General features: G+C 48.1%; 1 protein-coding gene across 1 annotated transcript in view; it reads right to left on the bottom strand.

Moving 5' to 3' along the window:
* The window catches only part of LOC102406548 (mitochondrial intermediate peptidase), an 85,250-nt gene extending 69,686 nt beyond the window's left edge, over window positions 1-15,564 (bottom strand). The window contains exons 1-5 of the mRNA XM_006070947.4: window positions 14,857-15,564; window positions 12,036-12,209; window positions 6,835-6,923; window positions 5,542-5,628; window positions 1,008-1,071 (exon numbers count right to left, since the gene is read on the bottom strand). Of these exons, the coding sequence (XP_006071009.4) occupies window positions 1,008-1,071; window positions 5,542-5,628; window positions 6,835-6,923; window positions 12,036-12,209; window positions 14,857-15,471 (1,029 nt within the window). The 5' untranslated portion in view covers window positions 15,472-15,564. The remainder of the gene's footprint in view (window positions 1-1,007; window positions 1,072-5,541; window positions 5,629-6,834; window positions 6,924-12,035; window positions 12,210-14,856) is intronic.
* Between the last annotated feature and the right edge of the window lie 1,765 nt (window positions 15,565-17,329).

Below are 17,329 nucleotides of genomic sequence, written 5' to 3' on the forward strand. Positions count from 1 at the left end.
TTAAAAGATAAATATAAATATGAACAGAGCAGGTGTACCCTTGATAAGACACTGGAAAAAATGAACTGTATCTTAGTAACAAAAAATTTCAATATAGAAAAATCAAACTTCATGGGGAAATGACTTCTCAGACGATTACTCTTTGCCTGTTTTGTTTCGGACATGGTCATCTGTCACCACCTACTGGTGACCAGGGGCAAAACAAGACAATGAAGATAGCTGGAAATTACACTCTAGTTTCAAGATTTTTCCTCAAAGCCTTTACTACTTAAAACAAAAAAAGTGATAAAATTAGCTATTTCAAAGAATTGATCACCTGTTACAACCCCTGGAAAAATAAAAACTGTTTCCTGACTTCGCCAACAGTCTGCTAAGCATGTCATTTCATCCTTCAAGGAGAATTAAACATGCAAACACACAGTACTTGGAGCTCTGTGAACGCTTTGAAACTGTTATATTTATTATATGACCGCTTAACGACACACTTCCTCGAATTTAAACTTTTTAATTATATTCACGAGACCTTAAAATGTAAGTAAGGAATAACCTGGAAAGAATATAGCAAGAACACAGGCCTTCGTGGCTTACAGGTTATGTTGGCAGCTTTATGTCGAGTTCTCTTAAAAAGTGTGCCACGTCCCCCGTGCCCTGTCCGAGAGCAGCCCCCAGAGAAGTGACAGGGAAGTGACCAGAAAGGATGTCGAAGGTGTGTCCAGAGCAGGGATCACGTGATGACACACCTGCGCTGCGTCTCAATGACGCTTCTGTGCGTCCGCGTGGAGACACTCATCTTCAGGTTTCCTCCTCACTCTCGGTCCTTCCTGACATGGCCCATCTCACCCCACCTCCACGACACCTGAAACACCCCGCTGTCTCGAGTCATTCCTTGATTCTGAATTACCGAGGTGACAGGCCAGCTTTCATAGAGCACTCAACATTCAGGAATGGTATCAACAACACACCCACCAAGTACCAGTGAAACAACAGGAGCTGAAACACGAAGTTACCTTTTCTCGGTCTAGATGGATTCCACTGATTTCAAAATCAAACATAAACAGTTCGGCCACTCGCCTATAAATAAAATAAGTGCCAGGTCAGAACAGGTAATGATAATTAAACAAAATCAGTTTTTTGCAAAATGAATCCGTCCTTTTCAACTTTACTGCCAAAATGCCAGATGTTTCAACACACATACACACGATTTTTCTGAAACCAGGAGCTTAACATCTCAGGAATCAGGAAAAACAGCTGGCTGGCCAGGAGTTACGCCCCCCTGTGCATGATACGGTATCACATACATCATGCAGACTGTACAGGCCTTAGACTGAGTGAAACGAATGAATCACTCCAAGAAGGCTGTATTTTCTGCATTTTTTTCCCTAGAGGAAACGGACATCTTTTCAACTGTCTATCCTCTACAGTATCTGTTGCACACTACACTCGAGCACCAAACAAGCACTGTGGACCACACACACACGCACGCCTGCTGGCATGAACGTGTGCACGCGGACCTGTGCCATGCCTCCTACTCAGCACGTGTACTGAACAGAACTCTACTCCACGCTGCTCCTGGGCAAAGACTGCTATGCTGAAATAAGTCCATCATGTGTACTGCAGAACATGAAAAACAGTTATGATTAGCTTTTCATGTAGGAGCTTACTCCTTTATTCAGAGCACAGACCTGTGAACACCACTGTGATAATTACTTATTTCAACTCCATCTAAATCCCAATCATTAAAAAGATAAAATGGTTTATGCTTGGACAGTTTTTCAAAGGCTTTCTGCATCAGAGTCTCAGTTTCTCGTCCAGCCAGTGGCAGCTACTCAGAGCATCACTCTTTGATGCCACGGTGGAAACAGACTCCATGGGCTCAGGAGGATGGTTTGCTTCCTTCTTAATCCTGCTACACAGTGGGAGCTGAGCTCAACTGGAACACGTCTTTCTGTCAGTAGTATTTTTTTTTTTTTTAAACTACTTTTTTCTGGATTAAGTTATCCAAGTATTTGATCTACTCTGCTGCTTTCCTTGACTTTTCACAATAGGGACATTCTTGCTGATGACCGTGCTGATACACTGAATGAACAGAACTATTGCCAGTGTACACTTACTGCACACTGCTCCACGTTTAACAGCCATCTGCTGCTATTCCCTATTTTGTGGATAAGGGTTTCAGGAAAAGAATACCCATTTTTCTGTAAGACAGTTCACTTTTTTCTTTTTAGGTAACGTGTAAGGCATCAAAACACAGTAACTATATTAATCCTTCAGCATGTAAGTAACACCTGTCCTGAGCTTCCCAGGTGGCTCGGTGGTACAGAATCCACCTGCCAATGCAGGAGACCTGGGTTCGATCCCGAGGTTGGGATGATCCCCTGGAGAAGGAAATGGCAACCCACTCCAGTATTCTTGCCTGGAGAATTCCATGGAGAAAGGAGCCTGGTGGGCTACAGTCCATGGCATCACAAAGAGTCAAACACAACTGAACGACTAAACAACAAAAACAACAAACACCTGCCCTATCGTTTATCCTGACTCTTAAATTTGGAAAGGCTTTGCTACACCAAAGCTTGCAATTTTTATACAATCAAATCAATCTTCCCTTTTGTGGTCTGGTTTTGGTATCATGTAAAGAAGGATCTTCCACATTCCAAGTTATCAACACTTTGGGGTTTTTTTTTTTTAATATTTAAATCTTAATTTACTTTTCCATTGGCCTAACATCACTTCAGAGAAGGCAATGGCACCCCACTCCAGTACTCTTGCCTGGAAAATCCCAAGGACGGAGGAGCCTGGTAGGCTGCAGTCCATGGGGTCGCAAAGAGTCGGACACGACTGAGCGACTTCACTTTCACTTTTCACTTCCATGCATTGGAGAAGGAAATGGCAACCCACTCCAGTGTTCTTGCCTGGAGAATCCCAGGGACGGGGGTGCCTCGTGGGCTGCTGTCAATGGGGTCGCACAGAGTCGGACACGACTGAAGCGACCTAGCAGCAGCAATATCACTTACTGAAAACCAAGCTTTTCCTTCCAGATATGAAGTGACAGTTCTATCATGTATTAAATACAGTCCTATGCATTTGTGTCTGGTCAGACTGTTCTCTATTCTCTCACTGAACTAACAGACTCTTCAGGTGTAAGTATAACGCTATTTTAAATATAGTATCTTTATGTGTCTCATTACCAGTGCAAGTCCTCTCTGTAGCATTTTTCTCTATTAGATTTTTCCTGCTTGTCCTGGCATATTTTTTATGACTTCAAAATCATTTTAAATAACAATAAAAATCGTCTTTAGATATAAGTTGGATACTATCAAACTTAGAGACCAGAAGAGAACGCTGACATTTCTTCTCCTTATCAAGAATACAGCATGTTTCTCCATTTAAACATCTTTCATGCCTCCCAGGATGGATGCATACGTGTGTGCATGCAGGCTTGCAGCCTGCCCTCCAGAGTGTACTCCATGCTGCCTCACAGCTTTTGTGGCTCTCATGACTCTAGGACTTGCCCTCCATTCTGTTTTCTGGAGAGTGTGCTTATTATATTCTCTGCAAACAAGGAAGCTCTTGATGGTTCTAGACAACCCCAAGTGAAACAGGTTTCTTTATGGCTGGGCTTCTCTGAGCCTCTGATGTACTGAGATTTTCCAAGAGGGGAAAATGTATTAATATGTGTGATTTCCAAACATACTGATCAATGGGTCCCTTCTGGCAATACTCTGATACCTCACAGAACTAGTGTTTCAAGGAAGGCACTAATGATAAGATGGTACCATTTCTCCTACACAGGACCTTATCATGATGGATATTGAGTCTCTAATGCTCTATCTCAGCCACTGTAGGCTCCTCTGTCTCTCTCGAGGTACCTCCTGGGTGCTGGCCAACACTCCCAGTGATGGACAAGCGCCGTGACAGCCCAGTAATCATCACTTCCAAGTCTTGTTTCCACCCACTCACAAGGCATCCTTCTTTTCTAGAATACAGATCTTCTACCCAGCTTTTTTTTCTCAATGTGTTTATCATTCTGTTATTTTAAAAATCCTATTGGCATTTTAGTAACATTGAGAAATGTGCGCTTCCCAGGTGGTTCAGTGGTGAAGAATCCGCCTGCGAATGCAGGAGACATGGGTTCAATCCCTGATCTGGAAGGATCCCACGTGCCACGGGGCAACTAAGCCCGTGCATAACAACTACTGAGCCCGTTTCTAGAGCCCGGGAACTGCAACTACTGAGCCCGTGTGTCCCAGAACCTGTGCTCCACAACAAGAGAAGCCACTGCACTGCGAAGCCCACAGACAACCAGAGAGTAGCTCCCGCTCGCCACAACTAGAGAAAGCCCGCGAGCAGCAATGTAGACCCAGGGCAGCCAAAAACAAATACAAAAGAAATGTAATAGACACGTGGTCCATGTCCAATTAGCACAAGTCCTCTGTACCTCAAATGGCCCACCAGTCCACTTCCACTTCTATACATTAAATACAAGAAAGCAAACCTTTAGTAAAGTCAGATTATGAATAACCAGTCGTTACTCAAAGTCAGTAGCAGCTGAGTAAAATCGGCACAAATAGCAGGCATTCAACTTCAAATCACCTCGCTAACAAAAGTAGTAACAGTAGAATCACGATCAAGACAGGTTACTGTGCTGGTGCAGCCCGCGTCACCTGTGCCGTGAGCGCCAGGATCGCTGAAGCGCGCCAGGACTGCAGACACCTGTCCACAGGCAGACAGGTGAAAAGCCCCTCCCTGCCTCTTGGCCAGCACGTCACCCACACACCAGATCAACACAGGACGCCCGGGGACAGGGTTCACTCGGGGTCACAGGCATGGGTGGAGACAGGAGAATAGAAGCAGGAAGAACCAAGCAAGTGTCTCATAAATAAAAAAATATACACGTACAAATAGGCTCACACAAAAAATTAATCTCTGTGCCTTGATACACATGATACATAGATGAGTTAATGACAAACTATGATATTTTATAATACATCTGAGCAAAGAAATATAATATCCAAAATCCTATATCAAATATATTTGTATATTGAGCTACAAAAGAGGTCTTTTCAACTAATAAATGGTATGAATCAAAGCCGACCATCTCAAGGATCTGGACATCCACCAGTAGTAAATGAATCCAATTTGCTTGTATCTTCTGCTGTATCCGTGATGGAACTTTAGGAACGCAGCTGAATAGAACGGTCAGCCTCGCAGTACCTCCTCCAGGCCACGGCTGGGGGAGATGCTGAGATGCGCAGGGAGCAGGTCAGACGTGGCCCCGCCCTCGTGGAGCCTCCCATCCAGCGGCTGGGAGATGCTGACCGGACCCACCGGCAGAGGAGAGGCTGCTGGAGCGACAGGATCAAGAGAAGCAGGAGGACAGGGTGAGACGGCACAGAGCTCTCAGAGCAGGGACGCCATCTGAGCAGTGTCCATCACCCGGGAGAAACCACCTGGACAGACGGGCTCTGAGGGCAGAGACACCCGAGGTGGCTGCCAAGCTCACGTCCAAAGTCACAAGCACAATGAACACAAAGGAAGCAGTACCTGGTTTCCGGATCAAGGGAATCCACAAGTTTCTTATCAGCTAGTAACCTCTGCAAACTTTGATATAATTCCACATTTGTGTTCAACCTAGAAAAATTACAAATGAAAAAAATTAAATGATTTTCTAGTACCGTCTGGTTTGGCTTTACATCAAGAGCACAGTGTCAAGTTCTAGCGCACACCTGGCCAGAGGCCAAAGGCTTGGGCCATTGTTTCATTTCTTCCTTCCGATCAGAAAAGCACAACCACTTGTTAGTACAGGGAAGGCAGCATGTGAGAACAACGTGTCCCAGGAGGTAAAAGTGTAAACCTAAAGCCACATGCAACAGCTGAGGCCAGAAGAGCAGATAAGGCCTGAGCCCACCCCCATCAAGAGCCAGCCTCGTGGGGTCAAGCAAAGACACTGGGCCGACACTCCCGACAACACCTCTCAACAGGCCGCGGCTCCGGCCGTCCGCCCCGGAGCCAGGAGCACAGGGCCCATAGTGCAGGTTGTGCCCAGAGCCCGGCAGACAAGAGTCCAGCCCGGCGCCCAGGGCTCCCACTCATCTCCGGCGAGCCCCTGCTCCCGCCCTGTCACCACACCGGGGTCCCAGCTTGCAGCGACCAGTTCACCCATCGAGGAGCCAGTTTTCACAGCCACCATCCCCAAGAGAGCGAGAGCTGCTGGTGGGGGACAGCACGGCAGCCAGCACACCCCGCCAGGAGCCCCCGTGGGGAGAGGAGCCCCCCTCTCCCAGCCGCCTCTGGTCTCAGAGACACAGGCCCTGATGTCTCAGCTGGGGAGCCTGACACCCTTCCTGGAGGGCATCCTGCCCCCTCCCTGTTACCATAACAAGCACATTTAGTTTACTTCAGAATCACTTTAAAACGACAGACTCCACCCTGGCCCGGCCTGCTGCGGCACCCACGTCACCTTTATGGTCTCCCCAGGGCCAGCCCCGGGGGCCGCAAGGCCACCACATGGAGGTGAGCCGCTGGCCTTGCCCCGTGGACCCAGCATCAGTGCGACAGCGCTTTAATCACCACCTGCCCGAGATGCTAAAGGGCCCGTAACCCAGCAGGAGGAGGGTCCTGGGCACCCGCTGTGCCCGACCGCCGCTCCCGCCCCATCACAGGCATTTTAGTCACCGTCTCCCCTTCTCACAGCAACCCCAAGAGCAGATCACCGTGCCAGCCCTCAACAGGACGAGGACCAAGTGACGGGACGGCAGGGAAGCAGCCCAGAGTCCCGCGGTGGGCACCCCGTCCCCACCCCGCCCTGGCCAGCACCCCCAGGGAGCGCACACCCACTTCTCCACCATGGTGCCGATGCTCCGACAAGCCTCCTCCGCGGCCTCCCTGAATGCCGCCTCAGGGTGAGCAATCTTCACAAAATCGGCCTAAAGGAGACACAAAACCAAAAGGACATTTACAGGAAGCCTGCTCCCAGGGTCTGAGGGCGAAAATGAAAATGTGCCGTCTGGCTTCACCCGGGCATTTCCATTCCTGGAATTCTCCTTCTCACTGCATGTTCATGAATCCCGTCATTCCTGGGAACCAAGTCCGTTTCATTCCAAAGAAAACTTTTACCAACTTTTAAACATGAAGTAGATTCTTCCTCATTGTATTGTTCAAAACAGCACACTCTGGTTTCAAATAATCCAGAACTTTCTAGCGTTCACACCATGGTTCTCACACAAGGACACTGACCTGGCTCCAGGGAGCCTCTCTGGTAGGCTCTTCCTGTTTGAACAGATGCCTGGTGCGGTTTCCAGGCTGAGTGAACTGCACTCCAGCCTTTGTGCAGAAGACAAAGGTACGTTCTCAGCTGCCTTTAAATCAACATGAATTCCCAGGGGCAGCCTGCCTGGCACAAGACTAGGGCCGCTATTCTGACCTTAGAATTTAACTAAGCCAGAATCCTCTTTTTCAAATGTGCAAAACTAGATTTTATACTTCATGTTAACCACAGGGGAAAATGCAGGGAAACTGAAAAGTACTACATGTGTTCTTCATTCTCATGAAAACAACATGTGCATAACAGGAAATAAATCACCACGAAGTAAAATTTCCTGATTTTATTATCAAATAGTTTTCAACATAGAAACATTTAAACCATAGCCTGAGACGACATCTGACGCAACAGTAGGACAGCTTTAGTAGAACCGCACCTGAGAAGTGAGCTGCGTAAAGCTTACAACAAGTTCTATAAATCACTTGTCTCCACGCTGCAGGATTTACAAACAATATTAGCATTCAAAACACCATTTTAAAACTCATTTTTGATAGCGATGAGGTAAGCAATACTGTTACACAGGGACTGAGTTAAGAAAAAGAAAACAAAGGACCAGTTGGTGGAAAATGTAGTTTATAAAATCTATGCCTTATAATATGTTACTGATCTTATTAGCAGACAAAACCTTAAAAATTCAAATATAATGTTCTCTGAATTTTTTTACCCAAAGATGAAGATTCTTAAGAGTCCTTCGGACTGCAAGATCAAACCAGTCAATCCTAAAGGAAATCAGTCCTGAATATTCATTGGAAGGACTGATGCTGAAGCTGAAACTCCAATACTTTGGCCATCTGATGCAAAGAGCAGACTCACTGGAAAAGATTCATTGGAAAAGATGCTGGGAAAGACTGAAGGCAGGAGGGGGAGAGGACGACAGGATGAGATGGTTGGATGGCATCACTGACTTGATGGATATGAGTCTGGGTAAGCTCCAAGAGTTGGTGATGGACAGGGAAGCCTGGTGTGCTGCAGTCCATGGGGTCGCAAAGAGTCGGACATGACTGAGTGACTGAACTGAACTGTACATGTATAAGTCACATCCTAGCTTTTTTGAATTAAATAGCATCAAACTTCATAAACACAAAACTTCAAAAATAGAACAGGCTACAGGGCAGAGAAGCTAAAATCTTCTAGGGAAAAGCAGAAGTAAAAATGTGGAACAAATGATGGAACACTGGAATTAAAGTGCAGCCAGAAAGACAAACACTGAAAGTTCTGGGATTTCTGAGCACAAAGCCGACACCTGCTTTCAGGAAAGTGAAACCTACTGACAGCATCTGCCTTTCAGGTTCCGTGACACGACCAAGCAGAGAAGGTTCTGACAGCACGTCTGTCACACTCCCTTGGGACAACTGCATCCTGGAGGGACAGAACCCAAACCCAGAGCAGCCAGGAAGCAACTGAAGGAGCCGGAAGCACAGCTCACCTGACTCCCAGGAAAAGCCCTCAGGAGGAATATCCTGTCCATTTCCTTACAAGTGGGATGCCTGCAGTGGGGACTGTGTGGTGATCAATAATCAGAAGTATGACTACCCAGAGCAGGAGGGAGGAAACTTCCCAGAAAAGAAAAAAAAAGAGATGGGGACTGTTATGCTGGGGAAAGCATAACAAATAGCTGTGAAAAGAAGAGAAGCGAAAAGCAAAGGAGAACAGGAAAGATATAAGCATCTGAATGCAGAGTTCCAAACAATAGCAAGAAGAGATAAGAAAGCCTTCCTCAGCGATCAATGCAAAGAAACAGAGGAAAACAACAGAATGGGAAAGACTAGAGATCTCTTCAAGAAAATTAGAGATACCAAAGGAACATTTCATGCAAAGATGGGCTCGATAAAGGACAGAAATGGCATGGACCTAACAGAAGCAGAAGATATTAAGAAGAGGTGGCAAGAATACACAGAAGAACTATACAAAAAAGATCTTCACGACCAAGATAATCACGATGGTGTGATCCCTCACCTGGAGCTAGACATCCTGGAATGTGAAGTCAAATGGGCCTTAGAAAGCATCACTATGAACAAAGCTAGTGGAGTTGATGGAATTCCAGTTGAGCTATTTTAAATCCTGAAAGATGATGCTGTGAAAGTGCTGTACTCAATATGCCAGCAAATCTGGAAAACTCAGTAGTGGCCACAGGACTAGAAAAGGTCAGTTTTCATTCCAATCCCAAAGAAAGGCAATGCCAAAGAATGCTCAAACTACCTCACAAGTGCACTCATCTCGCACACTAGTAAAGTAATGCTCAAAATTCTCCAAGCCAGGCTTCAGCAATACGCGAACCATGAACTTCCAGATGTTCAAGCTGGTTTTAGAAAAGGCAGAGGAACCAGAGATCAAATTGCCAACATCTGTTGCATCACAGAAAAAGCAAGAGAGTTCCAGAAAAACATCTATTTCTGCTTTATTGACTATGCCAAAGCCTTTGACTGTGTGGATCACAATAAACCGTGGAAAATTCTGAAAGAGATGGGAATACCAGACCACCTGACCTGCCTCTTGAGAAATCTGTATGCAGGTCAGGAAGCAACAGTTAGAACTGGACATGGAACAAAAGACCTGTTTCAAATAGGAAAAGGAGTACGTCAAGGCTATATATTGTCACCCTGTTTATTTAACTCATATGCAGAGTACATCATGAGAAACACTGGGCTGGAAGAAGCACAAACTGGAATCAAGATTGCCGGGAGATACATCAATAACCTCAGATATGCAGATGACACCACCCTTATGGCAGAAAGTGAAGAGGAACTAAAAAGCCTCTTGATGAAAGTGCAAGTGGAGAGTGAAAAAGTTGGCTTAAAGCTCAAGATTCAGAAAACAAAGATCATGGCATCTGGTCCCATCACTTCATGGGAAATAGATGGGGAAACAGTGGAAACAATGTCAGACTTTATTTTTGGGGGCTCCAAAATCACTGCAGATGGTGATTCCATGAAATTAAAAGACGCTTTCTCCTTGGAAGAAAAGTTATGACCAACCTAGATAGCATATTGAAAAGCAGAGACATTACTTTGCCAACCAAGGTCCGTCTGGTCAAGGCTATGGTTTTTCCTGTGGTCATGTATGGATGTGAGAGTTGGACTGTGAAGAAGGCTAAGCGCCGAAGAATTGATGCTTTTAAACTGTGGTATTGGAGAAGACTCTTGAGAGGCCCTTGGACTGCAAGGAGATCCAACCAGTCCATTCTGAAGGAGATCAGCCCTGGGATTTCTTTGGAAGGAATGATGCTAAAGCTGAAACTCCAGTACTTTGGCCACCTCATGTGAAGAATTGACTCATTGGAAAAGACTCTGATGCTGGGAGGGATTGGGGGCAGGAGGAGAAGGGGATGACAGAGGATGAGATGGCTGGATGGCATCACTGATTCAATGGACCTGAGTCTGAGTGAACTCCGGGAGTTGGTAATGGACAGGGAGGCCTGGTGTGCTGTGATTCATGGGGTCGCAAAGAGTCCGACACGACTGAGCGACTGAACTGAACTGAACTGATGCTGGGTAAAAAGTCAATCTCAAAAGATAAATATGATTCCATTTACCTGACACTTTAGAAATGACAAACTATAGGAATGGAGAACAGGTCAGACATCGCCAGGTGAGCGGTGAGGTGGGTGTGACCTTCTGGGACTGTTTTCGGGTGATGGAAGAGGCACGTGTCCTGATCATGGGGGTGGCTACACGCACAGAGGGTCAACAAAGAATGGCACCAGACCCTGCAAGGAGCTGATTTTACTATACGACGTCTCACAAGATGGGCAGGTGACCTGCCTGTCATTCCAGTGAAGATTCTGTCTGGCCGAGGTGGCAGCCAGCCCCTGGAATGGTGAGAGCGTGGCCTCTGTGGTCAGACTGTCTGGACTCAGGCCCAGATCCATGGCTCACAGGCCAGGGGACTTATCCTCTGAGTGCCTCTTTCCTTGTTGGAAGCTGGTTGTGCAAGGAGGTTAAATCAGCCCATCCAGGTACAGCCCTCGCCAGGGTCGGGTGTAAAAGCTATGAGCAGTCCACACCAGAGCACAAGCCCCACACACTCGGAGTCTGCGTCTGCCTCATGTGGCTGTGTTCCTGGTGCCTGGCTCTGGCTGGGGGCCCCATGGAGAATGAACATGGAGGAACAGCTGTACAGACAGGAAGGGTTGCGGCCTGCAGATCCCTACACCCGACAACGTCTTCACCCCTAGGACCGCTAGAGATGCGGCCCCTGGCCAAGAGGAGTCAGGCTCCCAACTCAACTGGCGGAGACCTGCACACACTTCCATCTCAACTCCAAGTGTGGGGGAAAGACGCTTTTATACAATCGTTTGATGTAAATACCTTATTTTGAACTAGAAGATATCCCTGAACAGGTTTATAAAATCTATTTTATAAGAATTTTATTATAAATGCACAGATAAGTATTCTACTAGAATTTCAGTAGTTCTCATAAATGAAGAACCTTTGTCACATGAAGACTCTTCCCCATGTGAGTAATCCCTCTTTCATTGCATCAAATCAGTTACACAGCTGTTTGATTACATACACATACTCAAGTTTAAGTTCTAATTGTGACCTTTCCCTGTACATTCTTTCCATTCAATAGCTCACTTCACAATAGCAAACGATGGCCAACAGCTCTCAAACAGTTCAGACGTTCACCTTGCAGTCCACTACTAAACTCATAACCTGGACTGAAACTGTAACAGTGGGAGAGGCGGCCTTCAGCCCCGGCCCGGCACCTCACTCACCAGGTCGGCCACCCTGCACAAGGAGTCCGAGAGCTCGTCGAAGATGAGCACGGTCTGCGGCCCGGGCGGCGTGGCGCACACACGCTGCACCAGCTGCTCCGTCTTCCTCAGGGCCTTCTCCTGGGCCACGCGGAATCCTTCTGGGGCACTGAGCTCAGGAACGCCAAAGAGACCCTGGAACCCAAAAAACAGCTCCCACTGAGAACAGAGCACGTGATCTGGGGGTATTACAGACAAACACTTTTCTCGTACAGAAAATCTCATACAGAAAATCTCAGCTTTCTTATCATCACGACACCTGTCATCACAGGTATCCCTCTCACATTCCCCGAGATGTTCCACGTACACGACACTGGAATGGAATTTTTCTTCAATTCTTATTTTATAAAAAAACAAAAATAGAATGATACACATTCAAAATCCAGCTCTGTCACTACCACAGAACAGCCAGGATTACATGGCACACATTTTAAAAAAATATTTTAGCAGTGCCTGGCACACAGAAAGCATTTATTTAACATGTGGCAGCTGTAACCACTATTTGCTGTGTGACCCTGGTCAAGTTCTCACCCCTCCTTGGCCTAATGTCTTCATGGGACCCAGGGGGTTAATAGATGCTCGGACCCAGGAACCAAGGGACTCCGTTCTCAGGACCCTGCCGGGCACTGAGTGAGGTCCTGGGCACAACACCCAGCACTCCACAAACAACACAACAGGGACCACAAGTTGACTACTGGGAACATACATATCTTTTAAAGATCTAATAAACATGCCAAACCAAGTCACAGGCTGAAACTGGCAGCAAATGCTATACTTGCCAAAGCATTCCAACACCTTGACAAAGATAAAAATCACTAATCTAATGGGAAGGACCGTCTTCTTGCACTGGTTCAATCACACTTGCTGCAACACTCGGGAAGGCAGTGTTCTATCACTCAGAACCCACAAGCACTTCATACATATGTAGTGCGTGCCGAACGTGCACCATGGACTTTCAGGGGCTCTCGTAGGGCACAAACTATCACCCTCCTTTTACAGATAAGGAAACACTCTCAGAAGTTGAACAGGTCTGCGGTCACTAGGTCACAAGTGCAAGAGACGGGACTTGAACGTGCTCCAAGCACCCCTAAAGCCTACGGTTTCTCTGCACGTGGACTGCAGCTTGCAATGGAAAGTCTCTTTGCAGAAGCCCAGCACCAGGACTAGAAACCCTGCTCTTCCATCAATTTAACCAGCAACCCAACACAGAGCCTGACATAGATGGGAACTCAGGAATGAGGCAAACTAACAGGCCAAACGCTTAGCTGTGCATATCAGATGTGTAGATGCTTGCCAACGGCAGGGAATACGAAGAGGTGAAACTGAGGCCTGTCAGCCCCACAGTTTCTGCAGGACTAGATGCAAGAAACTGTTAACTTCTGTTCAAAATACATTGAGTTGGAGAAAATAAAGACAAGGGCAAAGCAGAATCAGGGCCAAAACCTTCCCTGGTCTTTACAGTGATCTAATCTGATTCAATTACAGACTGATTGTTGTCACCTCTCAGCACACTGCCCCACACTCCTCTCAGCAATTCTGAACCTCAGCCTACCAGTTATGGCCATGTTGAAAACCTATATACGCCTTAAGGTTTCTTTTTTGAAATAAAAGCCAACTCACATATTTGAAAATCTGCTATCAGCACCTAAAATCACGATGTATAAAAGAAAAATGAATAAAGCTAAAGAGAGTTCTATTTCATCCACCTTTCATGTGGATGAAGTTCTATTTCATAACCCTTCATGCCTTTCTGCTCAGTACCCAGGGGTCCTGCCGATTCTCACACCCATTACGTCAATACCAGCGTTATTTACCCCCAAGGAAGCTTGGGCAGCAAATTTCATTCAAACGTAGTTTTAAAACAAAAAAAAACTGGGCGGGGGGGTAAATATGAAAAACTCAATTATGAGGCCCACTGTAACCACATCCCTGATTCATCTTTCCAAGAGAAGCAACAAATAATCATGAAAAAAAAAAAGAGAGAGAGACAAAAACAAGAGTAACAATGTAAACTGAGCAAAATCCCTAAATGCAAAGTAAAGCAGGCACAGGTGAGTCCCTTCCAAGCTTCCCTTCCTTCCGCCCTCAATCCAGTCATTAACTCAATGAGTGTCAGGAGCGGGTGGTAGGGCGGGGAGGGAGGTTGGTTGGTTGGGACCAGCAGTGATTGCGGACTGTTACAGAAGTGATGGACAAGCAGCAAGTCCTACTGTAGAGCCCAGGGAGCCACATTCAACATCCTGCGACAAGCACAATGGAAGAGAACGTGAAAAAGGAGCTGAGCAACTGTAGTGTGCAGCGGAGACTAACATCGCACTGTGCATCAACCAGACTGCGACAAAGTGAGCTTGGAGAGAGGAGGACCCAATCACGAGTGTCTACGGCTCGCCAGACCCCGCGTGCGTGCGGACAGACAGACCGCCGGGACAACCAAGAGGCGGCGACCTGCGACGGGGAGGGTCTCCACGGTGGGCAGCGCCGCCTCGGAGGCCAGTCCCGCGTTTTACAGGAAAAGAAGAGGCCAGAGCTTTGAACAGAACTGACGAGGGCGTCTCGGGGATCAGGGGGGGACTAGCGACACTGACCACCGAGGCCCGTCCCGGAGTAGTGACACCACAGGCGGGCCCGCCTCACCCGGGCAGGCCGGATGGGCAGGGGTCCGCGCGGGCAGGAGCAGGACCCGCACGCGGGGCCGCCCCCGGCACCAGCCTCTCAGAGCAGGGACCCCAAGGTTACTGCGGACAGGCGATCCCCGACGCCCGCACCCCCAGACTCCGCTCACCCCGCGCTCGCCGAACCAATCCAGGCGGCGGCCCTGGGGCTGCACGGTGAAGGCGGCGCCCACCGGGGACCAGCCGGTGCTGACCCGCCGCACTCGGAGCCCGGCCCGCAGGCCGCCCAGCCTCCGGGCGCACAACATCGCGCCGCGTTTCCTGGGCAGCGCCCGCGCTCCACGTGACCTCGAGCTTCCGGGAGGGCCGGGGCCGCGCAGCCAGAGCGTCGCCCGCCGACGTCCTCCGCTTGGAGCGCCACCGCGCGCCGGGAGTGGGCACCGCAGGACGCGCCGCCCTGCTACGAGGCCGGGCGACGGCCAGGAGCCCGCGAGAGGGGCTGGCACGGCGCAGGCCCTCACACTGGACCGAGACCCGTCGCCCCCCGTCGGCCTCCGCTCCAGGAAGGAGCGCTGCACGTGCGCTGCACTCCACGTACGAGCCCTGCGGCCAGAGCTGTCAGCTGACTTCGGTCCACTGACCGTGAACTCACGGAGATCGACGACAAACCGACGGACGGAGATCTGGGCCGGGAGGGCAGCGGCAGAGAGGGCGAGGGCTGGGGCCGAAAGGGTCCCTCCAGGTGTCCGCGGGGGGCGGAGGCCATGGAAGAATGGGAGCCTCATCTGGACGGCCCACGAGGATGACCCTGCCCAAGGGCAGCCCCAAGCCTGCTGCTGCGGCCTCGCCTGGGCTTCGCGCAGAACCGGACTCCCAGACCAGCTCCATCAGGCCCGAAGGATGCCTCGTGCCGAGGACCAGGCCGAGGGGCATCGTGTCTCACCTGAGTGCAGTGGCAGTAGAGTCCGCCCCTGCCAACACCTGTGGGCTGTGAGCAGCCCCAGAACGTTCTCTGAAGTTCCAGAATCTAGGGCCAAATTCCATCCTAACAACGCCTTAGTGTTAAACAGAGATTGGTTTTAATTTAGGCTGGTCGGGAGAAAAAGCCCTAGTGATCAAAATGATGAGATATTTTAAATTTACTTAAGGCAAGTGCCGAAACAGTGGAAACAGTGTCAGACTTTATTTTTTTGGGCTCCAAAATCACTGCAGATTGTGACTGCAGCCTTGAAATTATAAGACGCTTACTCCTTGGAAGAAAAGTTATGACCAACCTAGATAGCATATTGAAAAGCAGAGACATTACTTTGCCAACAAAGGTCCGTCTAGTCAAGGCTATGGTTTTTCCAGTGTCATGTATGGATGTGAGAGTTGGACTGTGAAGAAAGCTGAGCGCTGAAGAATTGATGCTTTTGAACTGTGGTGTTGGAGAAGACTCTTGAGAGGCCCTTGGACTGCAAGGAGATACAACCAGTCCATTCTGAAGATCAGCCCTGGGATTTCTTTGGAGGGAATGATGCTAAAGCTGAAACTCCAGTACTTTGGCCACCTCATGTGAAGAGTTGACTCATTGGAAAAGACTCTGATGCTGGGAGGGATTGGGGGCAGGAGGAGAAGGGGACGACAGAGGATGAGATGGCTGGATGGCATCACTGATTCGATGGACGTGAGTCTAAGTGAACTCCGGGAGTTGGTGATGGACAGGGAGGCCTGGCGTGCTGCGGTTCATGGGGTCGAAAAGAGTTGGACACAACTGAGCAACTGAACTGAACTCAAAGTCCTTACTCCATGGTGATTAATACTGCACTGTCTGTGACTGGTTGGTCCTTGGGGCGGCCACATTGCAGGTCTGCATGGCAGGACCTTACACACATGTCAAATGTGTCATGTAAAAAAATTTATCTATATTTTGACAAAAGTACTTATTTTATCATAATTTTTAAAAGGAGTTTCAAGTCTGAGAACCTTTTTTGAGTCCAGAATGGTTTTTATACAAAGGTAACAAACTATTTTAAATGCAAACACTGAAGCCTGCAAACACCCTCAGAGAAGGATGACTTGTGCTGCATTTACAAAGTGTGTTGTGTCTCAGAGAACCTGGCGTAGTTAGACTTGTAAAAACTACAGAGATCCACAGCTGAAGCCCCAATGCTTTGGCCACCTGATTTGAAGAGCTGACTCATTGGAAAAGACCCTGATGCTGGGAAAGACTGAGGGCAGGATTGGAAGGGGACGACAGGATGACATGGTTGGACGGCATCATCCACTCAATGGACATGAATCTGAGCAAACTCTGGGAGATAATGAAGGACAAGGAAGCCTGGCACGATGCAGTCCATGGGGTTATAACAACAAAATGGAAATGATTTCTGTATACTTCCAAAGTTTTCCAAAACCACCAAGCAATTTTTCAATAATTCATCTATAGCAGTGCTGCCTGCTTATAATGATAATTCAGAAAATTCCCATTTTCCCAAGGAATGAAGACACAGTCACAACCATACTGGCTTGGTTGGCATGTGGCAGGAGTGGCTGTAAGTTCCTCAGAGAACTAGTGACGCCCCAGGCTGGGGTTTGGAAGGTGCTGTTGCTCAAATATGCATCAGGCCTACGCCCTCTTGCTTGTTGTGTGTGCTAAGTTGT

Source organism: Bubalus bubalis, chromosome 13 (genome assembly GCF_019923935.1).
Source record: "Bubalus bubalis isolate 160015118507 breed Murrah chromosome 13, NDDB_SH_1, whole genome shotgun sequence".
Classification (NCBI taxonomy): Eukaryota; Metazoa; Chordata; class Mammalia; order Artiodactyla; family Bovidae; genus Bubalus; species Bubalus bubalis.